A 19157-nucleotide genomic window follows, 5' to 3' on the forward strand; every position below is an offset into this window, starting at 1 on the left:
TGCTTTAAAAAAAAAAAATTACTTTAGAATCCACAGTAAAAATGTGTTGTCTTATAGATTTAAGAGTTAACACTCTTAAAAGAGTAAACAACTGAATTTACTTGTTAAAATAAAATGAAATAAAAGCAATTAGTAGTAAAGAGTGTGCCATGGAAGGCAGGGCTGGGTGTAGTTGGGCTGGTGGTGCTGGGAAGGAAGGGTGCTGCACCTACACCACTTCCTTCATGGTATGTCAAATAAAGCTCATGCAAACACCTGAGTATGACTTTGAGGTTGCAAGAGATGGAGAAGTAGGCACCAGTTAGCCTGTCAGAGGCACTGGTCAAATACAGCAGTAGGTACCATTCTTCACATATTTATTTTCCTTTGAGGGAGGTATTTTTTGGTAAATTTGGATGTAAAGGAAGGATTTGTCTCCCCTTGGCTTGGGTCATTTCACAGTGTTATAGGCTGTAAAGGCATCTGTTCAATGCCAGAGGAGAACGAACGGGACTTTTTCCTTTCCATGGCAGAACAAGACTTTAATGGTCTGGTGGTAGTAATTCTGTATTGCAAAGGAAGTTGATAAAATAGAACATAAACTTCTCTAATAGAGGATTTAATTACCAGGAAAGCCAGGTTGAATGAAGCATTTGAGCAGAACTATTTCATTGCTGAAAAGACGATGATTATTAATCCCCTTTCTCCAAGGCCACGTCATTTATTCAGGAGGACCTGGAGTACTAAGAAACCACATATATCTATGGGTGTGCATTTGATTGTATGTCTTTGTGTTGTTTGGGTTTTTTTTTCCTGTTTGCATCCAAACAGACTGTCACTACTCTTTAAAAAGTCTCAGATTTTCTCTGACTTTACTCAGATTTCCAGCTAAACTCGTGTATCCACATGATCAAGCTGAAACCAGCCAAAGTAATCAAGGGGCTGGACAGTAGGCACAATGGTAATGAATCAAAAAGCTTAAAAAGCTCTTAAATTGCCATTTCATTCTTCAACACACGAGCATGGCTATCAAGTTTTAACTGCAGTGGAAGGATTTATTTGTTTTATCTTGGAAACAGACGCTTCTCTGAAACCCTCTATTAGTCAATATATCATCTTGTTCATGTTTTATGCTTTTGCTTTTCCAATATACAGTTGGAAAAGAAATAAATGTGCCTGATCACACCGGGGTGAACACCTGTAAAGTTCTAAATGCGGTTCTGGTATTTAGCCTTTAAACTTAATGAGATTAAACACGGAATCCATCCATACAATTCACCCTAATGACTGCTTTGTGGTTGTTTTCAGCAGACAAATTGTGTCACAGTGTGTGCCATGGTCAGGCAGTAGCAGCTACTTTTGGAAGAGAAATCAGGCTGGGAGCCTTCTGCTGTGCTCCCAGCCATGGGCATACTGCCCAGGAGTGGGCTGAGGGACTGCCAGGCTGTGTGAAGCCCCCCCAGAGACGTCCTCACCTCCACCTTTTGCCCTTCATGGCCAAAGCTGATCTCAGCACGTCCCCTCCATAGCCCCTCTGCAAAGAGAGCTGATGCTGTGCGAGGCTTTTGCCAAGTGAAGAATTCGGGTGTTCACATTTTTTAACACAAAAATAATAAGCTCATCATCTTGAGGGTGGATAATGCCACAAGCTGCCTTTCCACTGGTGTTGCTTCTCTTCTGTCTCTTTAAGACAGTGTTATACTGCTGTGACCATTTCTACTGGTAGGAAGGCTGTGGTAAGGATGAGACTATGGGTGGGGTTTACTTTACATATATACAATTAAAGCAGTAAAACTGATTTGTGCAAATACACTTTGAGATTGACAAATACTGAGAATCTGTGGCTTTTTTTGCTCAAGGCAAAAATCCACCATGGCTGACGGAATCAGGTCAGCCCACAGTTACTTTTTTTCCACGCAAACAACTTCACTCTGTCAATGCTTTCTTCTCCCTCCTCCTTATCCTGCCCAAACGCCTAATGACATAGATCCAAGCTAAGGAAATACAACTGCAGCAAAGTCTTCACTTGAAAATAAAGCTAAGTATAGCCCCTGCTGGGGAATGAAACCCATGGGATGGTCTGTGAGGGTCCGGCACCAACTTCTTCAATGAGAGCAAGCAAGGAACTGTGGGGCCAGTGAGCTGGTGGGGCTCCCTGAGATCTGCTGGTGTTCATTTCATTTTGGAACCAAATCTTCACAAGGAGAGGGATGGGGAAATCTCTTTTTGGACAATTTTCACTGTTAGTATATTCATATTTTGACAGTGAGTGCTGCTGAAAGGCTTGGGATGCTTTGGTAGCACCAATGACCTCTATAAGGACTGGCCAAGGGAAATCATCTCAAGACATCAGGTGATGCTCATACAACAATGTTAAACCTTTGTGGGGATGGTGCGGTTTGGGTTCAGTGTAACATTAGCCTGCTGTAGCTGAATACTGATTGTTCAAAGCAAGAGTAATCCAAGACCACTCCATCAATGAAGCAGAAATCTGCAGAGAGGTACTGACCTTTTCTTCATCACTTCAGTTTTCTTAAGCAGCTTTGTACACCAAGTCCCGTGTAGTGTGAGTTTGCAAAAATGTATTTAATTTTTATTAAGAAAGATCTTTGAGAGTAACCTGGAAGAATTAAATTAGAGATGTACCCAGTTCACTCTTCTTCCAGGATAACACTACGTCCCTTTATGGCTTCATCTACATAAGCAGGCAGATCCCTCTCTCTGTCATACAGGTGTGTCATTCCCACAATACATCAAATCCAAACTGAATAAGAACATGACTGTAGATCTACAGTAGGTGTGTGCTAAAGTACATACTAGCACTCTGGAGCACGTTCCAATTGATTGCTAAATCATAGGGAAAAATGGTCAACAAACAATGAAAGAACAATTTTACTTGGTATTTTATTCACTTAACAGAAACATTCACTTATCAGGTATCACTGAAGTGCAATTTACAGAACTTAGCAGCAAATTCACATATGTAAATTCAGATTTATTTTCTTTTGTTGTCTTTTGTCTTTCTTTTTCTTTTTTTTTTACAAATATTACAAATGTACATCCATTAGTACAGTATTGCCATTCACTCATGCGTGTTATGTACAGAATCTTCACTGCAGAATTACTACTGAGCATTTTTTCCTTTGCTTCAGGAAATGCTGCATGTAGGTCATGTGTGCTTCTGGGATGAGGTCCCATCACACTGTTGCTGCACATAAGGAGAAGAAACAGACATTTAAGGTCGTATTCAACCCTGGTGCACGCAGGTGCAACTCCACTGCCTTCAATGAGATGAACTGATGCCCACTTGCAGGGGGGACTTGGTTTGGTCCCCAGTATTAAATTCATTCTGGCAGCTGAATCCAGGGTTGCATTTATGTATTTCTTGCAACAAAGGTTAATTCAGTCCCATCGCACTTTTCTTTATGTCCTTAAAAATAACCAGGCATGGTGCTTTGTTGTCACAGTAGCTGCAACACCAGCCTGTGGAATCATATGCATTAATTCAGTTGACGTCATGCCACAGCTGGAGGAGAATGGATGAGGGCAGGGAGATGTAAGGAAGAGCCATTGAGGTCTCTTGTGTGCTAGATAAGGATGAATCTGCAGAGGAAAAGCAGAAGATGTGCTTCCTCCTGCCCTGTGGATCTCTGCATGAGAAACCTTGTCCTCCTCTCTGGTTGCGCTGTGGTTTCTCTCCAGAGAACAGAACCCCTGGAACCACCACTGCCAATGTCACCGGCAGCTTGTCCCACACCTCCAGTCATTGGCCTGGCCCCCCACCTGCCCACGGCCCCTCTGGTGCCCAGATCACACTGGAGGTCTGCACCAGTGACAGCTTTGTTAGAGGACAGGACCATGTAGAGGTACCTGGAAGCTCCAGAAGGTGCCAAAAATATTCTGAATGTTCATCAGCAGAGCTGACAAAGTGGTCAAAGTATTGAGAAAGCGATTACTGCAAGGTGTTTCCATTATTGAAACATCTCAGGTTTTTGGTTGATTTTTTTCTTTTTTTCTTTTTTTCTTTTTTTCTTTTTAAACTATTTCTACTCTAAGGATACTTTTTTAAATATTTTTGGTAGTTAATATGGAATGTATTATTTTGTTGAAAAGGTTTCTAGAAGGGGAGAGCTTTGTTTTATCTAATTTAAAAATTCTAGTTTATCACAATTGTTTTTATACAAGACACTATAGATACATCTTGTAGTTTATAATCTAAAAATAAAATCTCATCAAAATACTGTAGCTATTCTATTGTGGGCATCAATAAACAATGTATTTACTGTATATGGCTCTCCAAACATGATAAACCCTATACAAAGAGCATCTATCTTTATTGATAGGAACAGTTTCCCGTGTAAAGGAAATTACATGGAAAAATATGAGCCTTGTGTTGTTTGAGAAGTAACTCAGCTTGACAGTTCTGAGAAAATACCAAGACAATTATCACAAATCAGTAGCAGCATGTTATATACAGATTTAAAGAGAATCACAGGAATAAAAAGAAAACTGTAGTCATATACCCGCAAATCCTGTCATCTAAAAACCCAAAAACTTAGAGAAATGTACAGGGCATTTGAAAGTTGGTTTTGCAATGGGACTATCAAAGCTCAGTTCTCTCATGACTGTATCTTCTGCATGCTGATGAAATTTGGGATGGTTCAAAGATGAGATTGTATCAGACCCAGCCACAGTTATGAAAAAAATATTTAACTGTTGGGGTATACTTGTCTCCTAAGTGAAAAACTCCATCTGCTTTTCAGGCTGCAGATGAACATGAATAATAATAATAACACTTGGCATTTACAAAGAGCTGGAATCTGAAAGCTCATGCATTGAGTAAGACCTTACCCAAGCCTGTAGTTGCATCTGCTGTGCTTATGTCAATTGGACTGTATGGGGAGGTAAAACTCACTGCAAAAGTGACAGAATCTGGCTTACACTGTTGCATATGACCAGGCATTTTGATCCTGCCAAATTCCTTAGACATGAAGTATTTAAGCAGTATTATCCCCATTTGACAGGTGGAGAAACTGAGGCAGGAAAGAGCCAAGTATCAAATGTGCTCTCTTGTTTGGGGATGTCTTAGTTGTGGGTACCCAACCCAGTGATTGTTCAGATGCATGGAGCATCCTGAGCTCACATCCACTTAATTCAGAGCTGTGGATCATCAGAAGCTTGCAAATGTGAAGCTCTGGGTCCTGACTATAGCCTGCCTGATTTTAGGCAGCTACCTGAAGATCCAGAGCCAGCAGCATCTGGTCTTCAGGCAGCGCAGGGTTGAATTGCCCTCTTGACAAGGATCTGCATCCTGGCTGGTGTCTAAAGGGCATGTGTGATGAACTGAGCCTGGAAAAGTAAAATTTGCAGCATGCAGAGGCTTGTGACCAGAGTTGAAGATTTGGTGGGAAGTGGTTGTCCAAGGCGTCAGAGGGAATATGTGTAAAAACCAAGGGCATCCTGACGCCTGGCTTTGTGCTCAGAGCCAGCAGTGGAAAATGGAATTTAAAAGTGCTCATTATCTTTGAGGTCCAAATTCTTTATCACAGATTTAGGCAGCTAACAGAAAGATTTTTGCATAGAGGTTAAACACCTTTTATTGTGAATGATTATTGGGTGCTCTGAGAGCTGCTGCCATGCTGTGTGCCCGGGGTACTTCCATCTCTGCTCATTATTTTCCATTATTCACTGATGACTCTTGCACTGATTGTGTGAGGGAAAACAAACTCTGTTTTTGATCAGATCCACTAACACCTCAAATCAGTAATAACCAATAAACAATGAAAAGCGGAATCTTGGTGGGGATGGCATTGTAATTTGGGCAGGTACGTTCTTGGGAAGGGATCATGAAAAATCAGTTTTCTAAGGTTGAGTTCAGTGCATCAGACACCTTTCTACTTATGTATTTCCAATACAGAATTAAAAGCAAATATTCCAATGGAGGTTGCTATTAAATCTCAGACTGCTTCAATTCTCTCTGCTCATGCGTCCTGCCTCGCCTTCTCTCCAGCTGATTTGATTCAGTCGTGTAGCAAAGATGCCGAGTGGTTTACACAGTTAGTAGGAACTGATCTTGCTCTGGGGGTTTCTTCACCCAGGTGCCCAGACCGGCTTTCTGAAATGCTTTAAACAGCTGCTGCTTAACAGACTGGTACGTCTGAGCCACCAGCTTTGCCTCGCTGTACACTGATGGCATGTCTCCATGGCTTAGTACTCGTGTGCTCAGCTGCAGAACAAAAATCAGGAAAGGGGAAAAAAAATGAAATAATAATAAAAAAACCAACCAACGAGCCAAAAGAAACAGGAGGCTTCAATAGCTGTATAATCTTCTTACATTTCATAAGCAGAAAACAAACTATCACTGTGCTTTGTGTGTTTGCTTTTAGTTTAACAGCCAAAAAAACAGGGGAGCAATAAATGCCGATGGCATGGTTTTGAGCCATTGCAAGGAGCAAAGGGGTGAACAGCTTTGCCTTGGATTGGGCATAGGTAGTAGCAAATCTTGGTGTGTTCTACAAAGGCAGGATGCTATTTCTCAGCTAAGATGAATTTTAGGGACAAAAAGGAAAAAAATCCTTTCTGGAGATCTTTGAAGAATGTGCTCAGTTTAGCCAGGGAAGCAGAGCAGCTCAGTGCTTCCAAGTAATGCCAAGAGACAGAAGACCTTCCACACTCTACCATTTCACCTTTGTAACCTGTTATTGGTGGAAATGCCGTGAAACATGCCCTGGACAGGGCAGAAATCAGGCATCAGGTTTTGTGCTGGTGCAGGAAATCCAAGTGTTCTGTTCGAGCACTGGAGTGACCCACCAGGAGAGATACCTCAGACCAAACCAGTGTCCAGTTCTCTTTGCTCCCCAGAGGTGGACAATGATGACATTATCAAACATTGTTTTGTCAAGAGCAAAGTGCCCCGTTCAGCCACAAGTTCAGCCACCTGTGAGCCTCCTGCTCACCCCGACCTCATCCCTGGTGTGAGCCAGATGCAGTCCAGCTCTCTCGGCCATGGTTCCAGCCGTGGCCCTGATTTTGTTCCTGTGAGGATCACTCCATTCTGGGGGTGGCAGGAGTGCTCCTCGCCCTGCTTTCCATCTTCTCTGCAGGAAATAGGCTGGGACCTGTGTCACTGAACTGTGACTGAGCCCTGGGCACAAAGCCCAGGTCAGTCTCTTCTGTTTACCTCAAGGCTCAGAGTCCCTGCTAGGACAGACCATGCCATCAGCCTCCCTCCCTAGGGATCTCCTGCAGAGCAGAACAACACTTTGGGCTTGTCATCAAACCTTGCCACCCTGCAGGTTCATTTTCCTTCCTTAATGACTTCACCGATGGGAGTGTCTCCACACTTCCATACCATTGCTCTGTCTTGTGTGTTTCCACTCATTTCCCACTAGGAAAGAGGTTTTGGCACTTAATAAAATAATATTTTCTTGTCTTCACCTTCTCTCACTCCACATGGACTGCAGGACAATTATTGACAAGCCTCTTAGTGCATCAGACCTACCTTGCCATGAAGCTTTGCCCAGCGAGTGAAGAACATGTGCTTGCAGAGCCGTGAGGGACTCCCACAGGTCCTCTTCCCTGTCGTGGCATTGATAACCTCCAGGTCGGTGTTCCCCACAATCCAGTTCACGCTGAAGCTGGGAGATTTTCCGGGCTGCCGGGCGTCAGCATGGCTAATCCCTGAAGGAGAGAAGGACACCAGTAACCTCCAGGGTTCAAAGCACTCAGAGGGTGCTAACATGTGGCGGGTTGTTGTGGCACATGGGACATCCTTGAGTGAACCTGCTGGCATCGTGGACTGCACGTGCTCTTGTCACCGTTGGTTAAACATTACCAGACCAACTGCCTTGCAGAGACATAATTTAGCAATTCCTATAGATTTTTTCCACCTTGCAGGCAAACCTTTCATTAGCCTAAGGAAAGCCTTTGGATTGTAGTGTGAGCTGTTGACAGCAGTGTGACAGTTGCTGAGTGAAATCTTTCAGAAAGGCTTTAATGGGATAACAGCTTTTTAAAAGGAACTAAGCAGTAAAGTGCTTTTGCCATATGTCCCTTCAGGTGAGCTTTCCACAGTATGCTGGCATATTTATCTGCTATGAGCTCCTAGGGCCTTTGTTGTGATGGGATGTCGAGATCACAGGGGATATATACAGGGAATAAGAAAATACAAAACATACACTTCCTCATCACAGAGAGATTATTAGACCTGAGTTAATAATTACCTTGTAGACATCACAGACTTACACAGAATAGTTTTGATCCCAGCCCTGTGTCTGCCTGTAAGATTCTTACCCCGTATGGGAGCATCAGCTCTTCAAGAATTAGTTAGTATCCTAACAGTGATATTTTGGACATCTTTAGGTGGAATGAATCTTATTTAATTTTAGACAGCTGCAGTGATGAGGTTTACAGTCACCTGAAGTGATTGCATGACCTTAGTGTCATTCACATGGACAGTTTTGGACATCTGAGCTACATACTAAACCACTGCCTTCATGGGTGAGATCTCCCCTGGCTCTAAATGCAGACCAGGGCTACAAGGTCAGGAGTGGGTGTGTACATGAGTTATTTTTAATCAGGTAAACTCCTGTCTCTTTTAAACCATTTAGTGTAGCTCATGAATCCTATTGCTTTCTCCTTTCTTGTACCTGAAACAAGGGAATGATTAGCCTTTGCAAGAAAATAAGAGGAATAAAGGAACTGGTTGGTTTATTTTCCAGCACAGGATAAATGCAAGCAAGTGAGCTCTGCCTTGCCCTGCTCATTAGTGCTTTTGGAGTAAAGAATCAACACTCAGAGCTTCCAAGGCTGGAAAAAACAGAGTGACCTGAAGCAGTTTGAATATTTTTGAAAACATGGGCATTGGATCATGTGTCTGGATCCAGCTGTTGTGTCTCTCTCTGCTAATTTGCTGTATGGGCCACTAGCCTGCAAACCTGGAAAACAAAAGCCAGTGTGGTGAGCAGGCAGGTGGGGACTGTGCTGGTAGGCAGGAGCTGCCTGGCACAGCCACGCTGGCACAGGACAGTGCCAGGGCTGGGTCTCTATTTCCAAATGGCAGTTCCTGCTGAAGCCCCTGCCTGCAGCAGCTCCAGCGGCAGCTCATGGTTTGCACAGCTTGGTGGGACCTGCTTTCACTGCTCCTGGGTGCAGGGAAGCAGAGAAAGGTCCTTTGCATTTTCTACTGAGAGAGTTACAAAGAACTTTTGCAGAGGGCAAGAAGTGCTGATATGAGCTGTTCAGAGAGAAGGAGATTAAAGAAAAGACATCAAAACCCCTCCTTTCCAAAGTGCCCCTTCTCACTCAGGGATGTCATTTTCAAAACAGATTCACACCATGAGCATGTGCTGGTCTCAGGCAGAATGGGAGGAGATGGGAGCTGGTGGGAATGCAGCACCTGTTGCTGTGCTGAATGTGTTGAGCTTGGTAAGCCGCTGAGAGATACCACAAGAGAAGCAGAAGGCTGTGCAGGGTCTGTGGTGACCGGGACGCTGCTTCTGCAGGCAGCCCCTGTGTCTCACTGGGCCCCCTCTGCATCATGGGAAGCAATGGCAGTGAGGGACATGCTCACTCTCTCCCCGGTCATCTCTGCTCTGAGAGGGAGTTGCAAGAGCCAGATGGTACTCAGCACACAAAGAGACAGAAAGGTGGCCACTGAAGGAAAAAATTATATGGCGCAAGCACTTTTTACTTTGTACTGGTGACAAAGCTGGAACAGCAGAAATCATCTCAGTCACTGGGACTGAACTCACTATCGTGTGTAGAAGAGAATTACAGCTAAGTCATAACCTCACCCAGGATTTGTAAACACATTCATGTCGTATTAATACCTCTTTCAATTTTTCCCCCCTGAGATAACAGATCAGTCTGCATCTAAAACTCCAGTTCACCTAGGCAACAGGATTTAAACTGAGAGCTTGAAAATCAGATAGCTGTGTGGCGCTTGAAGAGTGCCTCTACACAGAATGATATGCAAACAGACCAAAATCAGCTGTTTGACACTATGCATCACTCTCTGTCAAGATAGCACCCAAAAGCTTAGAGCATTTGAGTGCCAAAAAACATGATGGCAAACACTCTGCCATGAAAAATTGCCACAGGCCACTAAACACATAAAAATGTTGTGAAAGCAGTGGCCAGAAGGAAAGGCTGCACGGAAGGCAGAGCAGGTTGTGGGTGCCCATCAGATGGGGGCTGTGCACTCCTGCCCAGCCTAGGACCTCCCTCTGGTCTTGGACTGTGAGAGTAGTCCAGTCTTGAACCAGTGCCTGGAAAACCCTCTGGGCTGGTTTGGCTTTCATGCTTTCTCTTCCCACCTATCATGTATAAGTATACGTATTTAGGTAAGTAGAAGATATTTTCATATCATTTTCCAAATGCAAGAGAAGATATTTTAAAGAAAAAACCCATGAAACTCATGACAGACACAAATATAGAGCCTAGATATATTCTCTGTTGGTTTTTTTATCGTTTTTAAACACTTCTTCCAGATTTTCCTTTTGATTCAATTGTTCTAATTTTATTTGGAAAGTAACACCCAAATAACCTAGATGATTTTATCTCCTTTATGTAAAACATCCTCCTTAAAATCCTCATGACAGACTACAATAGAAGGCCATAGAAACTGGAAGGAAAAGAAACATCTTTGCACAAATAATATGAATTTGAGTACTGTGGGACAGGAACTAAAATCTGTCCTCATTGTCCTCTCTCTCCCAGCAAAACCTTGTGCCTCTTCAGGATACCCTTTAGAACAGTCTGAATCTCAAGAGAAGGGGATATAAAAAATACCCAGGGCTTTTCTTCTTCTAAAAATTACGCCCAAGAGTAATCTCAGTGAATGAGTGGAGTTCCATCTAGCTGGGACTGGTGTGAGTGGAAAACCTCACTGATTATTTTTCAGTGGAGCCAAGGAGTTAATCTCAGGATATCTAATCACACGCCATGCCTCTCCTCTCCATTGAAATGTTTGTACCGCTATGATCAAGTGACAAAATAATTGACACCCCTATAATTTAAGGACTCCTGCAATCCTTGACTGGCCTGATCTCCGAGACAAGTATGGGAGGTGGAGTTGCCTGGCTGAGATTGTGGAGGTCTGGTTTCTAATGCATTCAGCATGGCTTTTGCTCAATGCCCATCTCCTTAGTCACTGGATATGCTGTCAGCACAGTTTCCCAGGAAAAAGAACTGCAGCATAAGCCTCAGCAATGTAAGTTTTAATCAGCATTGGCTCCCTGGGATTTGTGGGGGAGGGAAGATTACAAATAATGGCTTTAGAGACAAAACCAGTGCAGACAGATAGAGAGAGAGATTCCTCCCACTGCTCCTGAGCTGGGGAAAACTCACAAACACAACCAAAAGCAAAGCAAATCCTTTTCCAGACAGAAGTCTCTCGGAAGGAGGAAGACAGCCCTGAAACATGCAGATGTTTGAAGCGGCACAAGGGCCCCTCTGATGCATTTCGAATTGCCTTGAAAACTCTGGCAACAACTCTTGGCATACATACACACTTGGGCCAAGTATTACCCACTGCTTTTACTCTGCAAGGCCAGCCCTGCAAAGAAATAGCTGTTGTGTGGTGAAATCTCTTATAAAATCCTCTACTGTGTTTTCAGCCCTCCCACAGTTCAAGTGGGTTTCCCTGTACATCCTGCAGACACAGTGGTAGTGTGTGTGCCTTTGATCTTAATGTATGGGAGCACTTATAACGAGTTAGGGCTGGCACAGGACGAGATCCGCTTTCCCAGTGCAAGATGCAGAGGCTTCTGGCAGCCAGGGCTGCATTGTCAAAATAACAGTCAGGTTTGGGAAATGGGGAGATATTTCCTGACCAGCTGTGAGTCCTTTCCTCCCTGCCACGATGTTACATGGGAAGGAAGAGGGGGCTGGGTCATGTCCATGCTGGAACAGGGTAGGTGGGACAGGTAGGGATATAGACTGGAGGGGGAGTGTGGAGCACAACTTCTTACCTACTTGCACTGCACAGTCTTTGGCTAGCTGCACTGAAGAGTTAAAAAATGGAGATAAGCTGCTGAAATAAAGATAAGCCTTTTGACCTATTCACCTCATAACACCTACATGAATATTACACTTGCCAGATGTACTAAACCACACAGAAACTGAGAATTTCCCCAGTGGCTAAACTATCACTTCTACCTCAGCCAAACTAATTTTGTCACAAGGACGTATTAAAAAAAAAAAAAAAGCCCATGAAATAGATAAGGGATAAACCAGCACTCTCCTGATTGAGGAACTTAGAGGACTTTGAAAGGCAATGGTACTACACTAAAGCTTCCTGACGTCCCAGCTCTGTAAAGCTGACATTTTATTTGTGTCTCAGGGAATCCTCCCAAAGAACAATTATAGAAGTCTAAGAGTAAAATAGGGATCTAATCTGATGCAGAACTGGTGGCCCTTATCACTCACATGCCTCATGAGGACCTCAAGGCATTCAAGATTTCATGGGATTTTGCTGGGATGAGGCTGGAGAGCTATTACTGGATGGGGGTTAAAGAAGTGGGAGTAAGGGGGATGGAGAAGAAGGACCAGAGACCTGGGGTAGGGACAGGGACTGGTTAGGAAAAGTGGTGGCACATTTTTCCCCCACTTTGTTCAGTGTACAGTGGTTGTTCTCCTAGTCAGCTTGTATCAACTACTGATCCTTTTTGTGGCCACTGCGTATGAAAAACGGACCTGGATTTAAACACAGTTTCTTCATTCTACAAATTCATACTCTCCAGGGGAAAAAAAAGAAGACATGAGATAATGGTTTGCTTAAACCCAAAAAACTTTTCTGTTGGTGACCAGCACAGTTAGTGATGGGAGAGGGGATCATTTGTCTGGCAGGCAGGTGCTTGCTTACCACTGAGAAGCAGCTGATTGCGCCGGTACGAAGCTGGCAGCTGACCAATGTCTTCTATCCTATGGCTCATTACCCGGGAAAGGTGACCAGTGTGATAGAGGCTTCCCACAATGATGCTGTGCAAGTACATGGGTTCGATGAAGGAGCTGAGGAGAGCACCTTGGAGCCCAAGGATGTTCCATCTGAAAGAGAAATTAAGCAGCAATAAAGCACATGGATGGAGGAATAGCCACAGTAGAGCTACCCTGGAAAATCAGCATAGGGCAGCACATGGCTTAGAGGGATGAGGGATGAAACCTTTCCTGACCCTGTCCTATGCTACACAAATCACTGCTGGGTTATTATACACCCATGGACTGATTCCCCCTCTGTGATGATTTTCGATTGCTGTGGTGCCATTGTCTTAAGGGATGTATTTCTGTCTCGTGTCACTACAAGCAGAGACTTCTTATTGGGAGCTATTCTTTCTCAAAGCGTTTTGTGTTCGATGGATGTTCGTTTAGTGTGTCTTTAGCAGAGTTTTAATGTTTTTTCCTGCGTCTATAGTTTTTCACTTGCAGTGGTAGAGCTAGAATGAGAGCTTTTACTACTCTACCTGTTCGTCATATATTACCATCCCCATGTCATACAGTCAAGCTAACACAAGACTTAAGTGGCCAAAATTCACACAAAATTTTTGAATGCCTCACAGGCTGACATTTCTTTGCAGAAATGACCATGAATATATGAAGACATTAATAAGAATTAAATCCTGGCCCTGAATAGAGAAAAAGAAGGACTTACAATTTTAGGAAATTAATTTTTAACCAATAGTTTGACCTGATTTAAAATGTTTGGAGTGATGAATACGTCTCACCCTGTTGCTGTCTTAAAGGTGCAGCGGAGCAGTGGTGGAAACCTTGGGGCCTTCTGCCTGTTAATGACTGTGAGCTCCATGCTACTGGTGTTGGATTAGTTGCCAGAATGGTTCTGCATTTTAGTAGCCTATGATTTTTTACATCGAGCTAGACACAAATATGACAGCATGCTTGCTCTAAATTCTTCAGAGGACAGCTAATTGTTAAAAAGTGGAAAAATTAAAAAGGGGAAAGAAGTCATTTTGCAGTTATCTTCTTGGCAAACCTATTCAGCTCAGCCCATCTAAGAAGTTTTTCCCCGCCACACAAATGCTAACATGTTCTCTTACACTTGATAATATTTTTATGTAAGTCAAAACCAGTCAATCTGTTTGAATAGTTTTGAGTTCAGGAGTTCAAACTGAAAATGCTTCAGAAAATGTAGTTCTGGAGGGTGTATTTTGGCTCATTAAAAACCAAAACACCGGCAACATTTGGAACTCCGTAGCTGACTGAAGGAAAGGGTATGAGTTGCCTGCTATTTAAGGCATCATCCAGTGGCTGCCATGCTAAATAATGTGTTTAAAGCAGAATCTCCATCAGCAGCAAGCATTATGGTGCTAATTTCTTACATCATTGTTCTTTTCATTAATTAACATTTCTCAACCGTTAGTGCAATTATTGCAGTGCCTCTGTGCTGTATGTCTCTTTTCATGATTAATAAGGAGTCATTATATTTCCCTTTCCTGAAGCAGTCAATTAACACGGAATACTTTCCATTAATTACTGAATGTTTAAAACCAGCATGCTGTACCTGGAGAGCAATCTGCTCTAGGAACCTGTGACACCAATTGCTTTAAAAAGTTCTCTTTAAATTTTATTCCAAAAACACAAGCAATTTAGCTGGCTGTATTAATTTGCCTCCGAAGCAGGGCTGTGAATGAGAAACATCTTTTAATCTCATGCAAGAAAAGGCAGCCATCTGGCTGCTGAGGATTTCAGAGTCAGACTCTCACTGTCTCCCTCTGTAAATGCAGGCCATTAAAGTAATGTGTTCATCTACATAAAACTCAAATGAAATATAAAAGGTAATATTTATATACAAACAATTTAGTCCCACAATTTAAACAGTCATTGGTTTTATGAAACATTTACTTTAGTCGATCAAATTTGCATAACTTCATTTTGGGGAAAAAAAGTGTGGTCATTTCTGCAATAACATCACTTTTAAAAGAAAGAACTAGTTACCTCTTTGAATAAATATCTTATCATGATGCAAAATTAATAATGCAAGCTTAAGAAACAGAGTTAAATTCAGCTAACAGTACTATGCCTCCAACCAGTGTCTAAGGAGAGTAAAAAAATTAGACATATATCTTTGTCCAGATGGAAACTTGTAAGATATCAGTGTTGTTTTCAACATTTGACATTTTCTTAAAAAAAGCCTTGCATATTGGATTGAAGGAGAGAAAAGAAGCAGCTAAACAGAAAAACAACATATGTTCAACAATATTGGGATTTTAGCAATATGCAAATTACAAGAAATCATCTGAGCTTTATTTACCAAAATATGGGACTGTGTTCAGATTATAAATTAGAAGGTTATAATGATTATTTAATTTAAATTCTTCACAAGGAACCTGCTTTTTCTTTAGACATATTTCTTTGCCTAATTCTGGGCATATTCATCCTAGTGTAAAAAGCCATTCAAATGTCAATGGAATTACATTGTTGGAAATCATAATATAAGCATGATCAGGTCACCCACTATGTATTGAAAGCATTCCATAAACATGAATTAATCCTTGCGGTGCTGCTGTAAGGTAAAGCCTCATTTTTAAGCCCTGAGGAATCAGGGCAGAAAGGCAGCATGATTTGCTGAAGTCTGCAAGAGTTCATGGCTTCTGGACAAAATAGTTGTTCCTTGAGACAATTCTGTTTTCCCATTCCAAAAGAAGGCACAGGCAGGTGCAGGGGGTGATGAAGCTTCTGTATCACACACAGTGGGTTTTGACTCCAGGGTATAAGTTTGACTCCAAGATAAACTGGACAGAGGAGCCAGACTAAAAAAATGAGGAAGAAGAAATTTAACAAAGACTTCAGAGCACAAAAGCAAGTCGTACCTGATGGGTAGAATGTGGTGCACAAAGAGACTGTCCCAATACCAGATACCATGCCAAGGTTGGAAGGACAGAGAAGTCAGGCAATGTGCTGACAGTGAGAAGGCAATATTTGATAGGGTCTGCTTGCTGGGTCTTCTTGAGCTATGTCCAGCATCAGCATGGTGGTGGTGTGAAAGGGGATGAGGGTGATGGCCACCTGTACAGTGGCCACTTCCCAGTTCAACACGGCACTGGTTTAGCAGCATTCAGTCAAAGGGATGAAGAAGCAGAGAAAGAGCTTTGCTTCCAAATCTGGCCCAGGTTTGTCAAAGTGTTTAGAGAGTTGCTTCTCTCTGGAAAGCAGCTCTGAGCATGTGCGAGTCTCACTAAGTCAGCACAAGTTCTAGGAAAGGTGAGATCCTGTGCTGAGCTGGCCAAAACCAGACCCTGGCACTGCTGCTCTTGTCCGTCAGAGTACAGTAAAAGCACATTAATGATGCGGGAAATTTTCAGTTTCTCATTCTGCTGCTGTTCTGTGGATAAAAGGGCCTACCTTGGAGGGCAGCCAGTCCAGTATTGTGCATAAACAATAGATTTTACTGACAAATATTTGGGGGAATGTCTTTTATAATCCTCTGTATTGTTCATCCCTTGACCAACACACGTGGCTGATGTCCTTTGATATATGAACAGCTATGGGATTTTTTATAGGTAGATGATAGAGAAAGGTCCATCTGAGCAACAATGAAACTATCAATAAGGGTATAAATTTTGAAGGAGCTATTTCTCTGTAGTCTAATTTAGGTCCATGAAAGTAGCTGTGTTCCCATCTGTGACAAAGTACTCTTTTCAAATGTGGCTTTTCAAAATAAAATTATTATTCAAAGCAATGCAGTGTTACATTTTGGGTCCTCAATATATCAAAGTGACTTTTCTCGCTATGAGGAAATACGCTGGATCATTCTGAATTTTCCTAATTGTTCAAGATTTTAAGGGCTGTTTTCAAGGACACACATCTCTCTAATAACTTATATGCTATGTGTTTTGTAATAATCTTTCCAATAAAGTGAAAATCAACCCACTGCTCCCTTAGTCACAGATCTTATTAAAAAAACCCCAAATCTTCAGCAAGCTGGATCAATAAAACAGAATGTCTTCCCTTTTCACTCAAATAGGAGAGCTTTTTGTGCTTTAAATGGAAGGAAAGTATAGCCTTCCTTTTGTTCAAACAGTAGATATTACTGCACTGTTTACAAAGACAAAATCCCGCGTCCAGTTTTCAATATAGATAATCCTTGAATAAATATATTTTTGTCTGTTTGTCAATCACAGAAATGCCAGCGACAAGCTGGGAGGTGTCCCAGAGCAAGCAGTCTTTCTTTAATTAAATGCCGTGCTCCCCAAATCCTGGGTGCAGAGCGGGTGGGGGTGAGACCCCATAGAAGCCCCTCCCAGCTCCTATGTTCCTGACAGCTCAGGACCACCAGTGAGGTGTGCAGGGAAATGTGCCCCCACGCCAGAACCACAGCAAAGCCTCTACATGCTGAATCTGTCTACACCCCCTCCCTGGGATCAACAGAAATATGGATGATAAAATTAATGAGGAAGGGTTTTGGAGGCAAACCGGTGGGGGTGCAGAGGGCTGCAGCCTTCCTCAGGTCAGCATGTGGTTCCTTGCCCATTGCTGAGACATGGTGTGACACCTGGAGTCCCTTTGGTGGTGTTTCTAGCATTGGTTTGCACATAGAGTTACTCAGAGCTGAAGGCTGACATGCTCCTGCCCTCAAACCCCTTCGAAACTGAGATGTGGAGAAATTCACACAAGGCTTCAAAACATCTCAGGGAACTGTGTCCAGCTGAAGTGTTTCCTTGGGACCTTTGGAAACCTTGCCCATTAAAAAGCACTACTGATGAATTTCAAAGCTTATTTTGTTAAGGCTTTTTATAAAATACTTTTTTTTTTTTTGGTCATTATTAAGAGCTTTAAGTCTTATCCACTTGGTGTGTTGTTAACCTCCTGTACCACAATTTCTATTACCAATATTTCCAGCTATGCTTCACACAACATAAATTGTTATTCAGGGTGGCCTGTGCTCAGCAGAACACCTGTGGTGTTCCTATTTATATGACCATTTAGCTATTATTGGTTTGGAAACTGGAACTAGTGCATTAGTTTTTGATCTGTATTTTAACAGTGGGTGGTTTATATATGTTTTCTGAAACATACCTTGTGGTGAAAGATTGAAATTGAACTCTCAGTCACACAGAAAGGGGTTAAGAGAGAAAATTACAAACTATGGGCACAAATCATCTCTAATTGAAGATCTAGCTGTGTTAATTGATTTTCATTTGCATTAATATGCAGCCTTTGAAGTAGCTTTTCTTAAGAGTTACCTTGTCAGGCTCAGCCTTCTGTTAACAATGGCTCTGGTCGACAGGCTAACACTAAAATAGATCTAAGAATGCCAATTTCTAACACTGACTTCTAGTCTTGCATTTTTATATGCTACATTTAAATACAGCTTAATGTACTCAACTCATCTTATAAAATGTTACTTCAGACTCCCACTGCTAACTCCTGAAATGGTGCCTTAAGGCTACATTACCTTGCCATACTCTGAACATATTCTCAAGAAAAATTCCTTCCTATTCTCTAGCTTGTGGGTTCAAATAATCCACAAACCTTAGCCATGGGACATGGATAGACTGCTCATGCTGTAAGGTAAAGTTTGGAGGTCCATTGTTACTGTTTGTTTTGTTTTGTAGGTGAGGTATAATTTAGATGTTCAAGGTCTTATTTGACTTCCGGGCTTAATGTCACTTTTTTTTGTGTGGTACGAGGAAGTGGATGACCATTAACCTGGTGGCAAGAAAATACACAGTCTTTTAAAGGTGACCTTTTGAGAAGCAGTAGTAAGAGAACAATTTTAAGGCCGGAGCTTACAAAATAAACACTGAATCCTGGCTTTTATCTGCTGTATAAAGACAGTGTTTGGGAGGATAGTTCCCTTCAAATCCTGCAATACACAAAGCACATTCCTCAGCCTGCATGCTGTCAGGGGTCTCTTGAAAGAGGACAAATGTCACTTTTCATGCATTTACAAATAAGTTTACACACTGCTAGTGTGTAAGATGCAAGTTTGCTGCACAGAAGGCTGGCCTCTCTCCAAAGTAAATACACCAGCTAGACATCCAGTGAATGTGAATGTGCTCTGCCCTGACCATAGCATGAGGTTGCCGGTCCCTTTGCTAAGGTCTATCAAGGAAGAAGGTTTGGGAAAGAGCAGTGCAATGCAGAACTCTGGGATACCCAGACAAGAACTAATTTTTAGATTAATCCTTAGTGCTAAATACTTGCACCAAGATCCTCAAAAT

At 42.3% G+C, this 19157-nt stretch overlaps 1 protein-coding gene across 1 annotated transcript in view; it reads right to left on the reverse strand.

Annotated features, from left to right (window-relative positions):
• Nucleotides 1-5243: 5243 nt before the first annotated feature.
• The window catches only part of ADARB2 (adenosine deaminase RNA specific B2 (inactive)), a 300863-nt gene continuing 286949 nt past the window's right edge, over nt 5244-19157 (reverse strand). The window contains exons 8-10 of the mRNA XM_039391362.1: nt 12845-13026; nt 7481-7659; nt 5244-6205 (exon numbers count right to left, since the gene is read on the reverse strand). Of these exons, the coding sequence (XP_039247296.1) occupies nt 6029-6205; nt 7481-7659; nt 12845-13026 (538 nt within the window). The 3' untranslated portion in view covers nt 5244-6028. The remainder of the gene's footprint in view (nt 6206-7480; nt 7660-12844; nt 13027-19157) is intronic.

The sequence above is a fragment of the Pipra filicauda genome, unplaced genomic scaffold (genome assembly GCF_003945595.2).
Source record: "Pipra filicauda isolate LSUMZ 115617 unplaced genomic scaffold, ASM394559v2 scaffold94_size2452230_pilon, whole genome shotgun sequence".
Taxonomy (NCBI): domain Eukaryota; kingdom Metazoa; phylum Chordata; class Aves; order Passeriformes; family Pipridae; genus Pipra; species Pipra filicauda.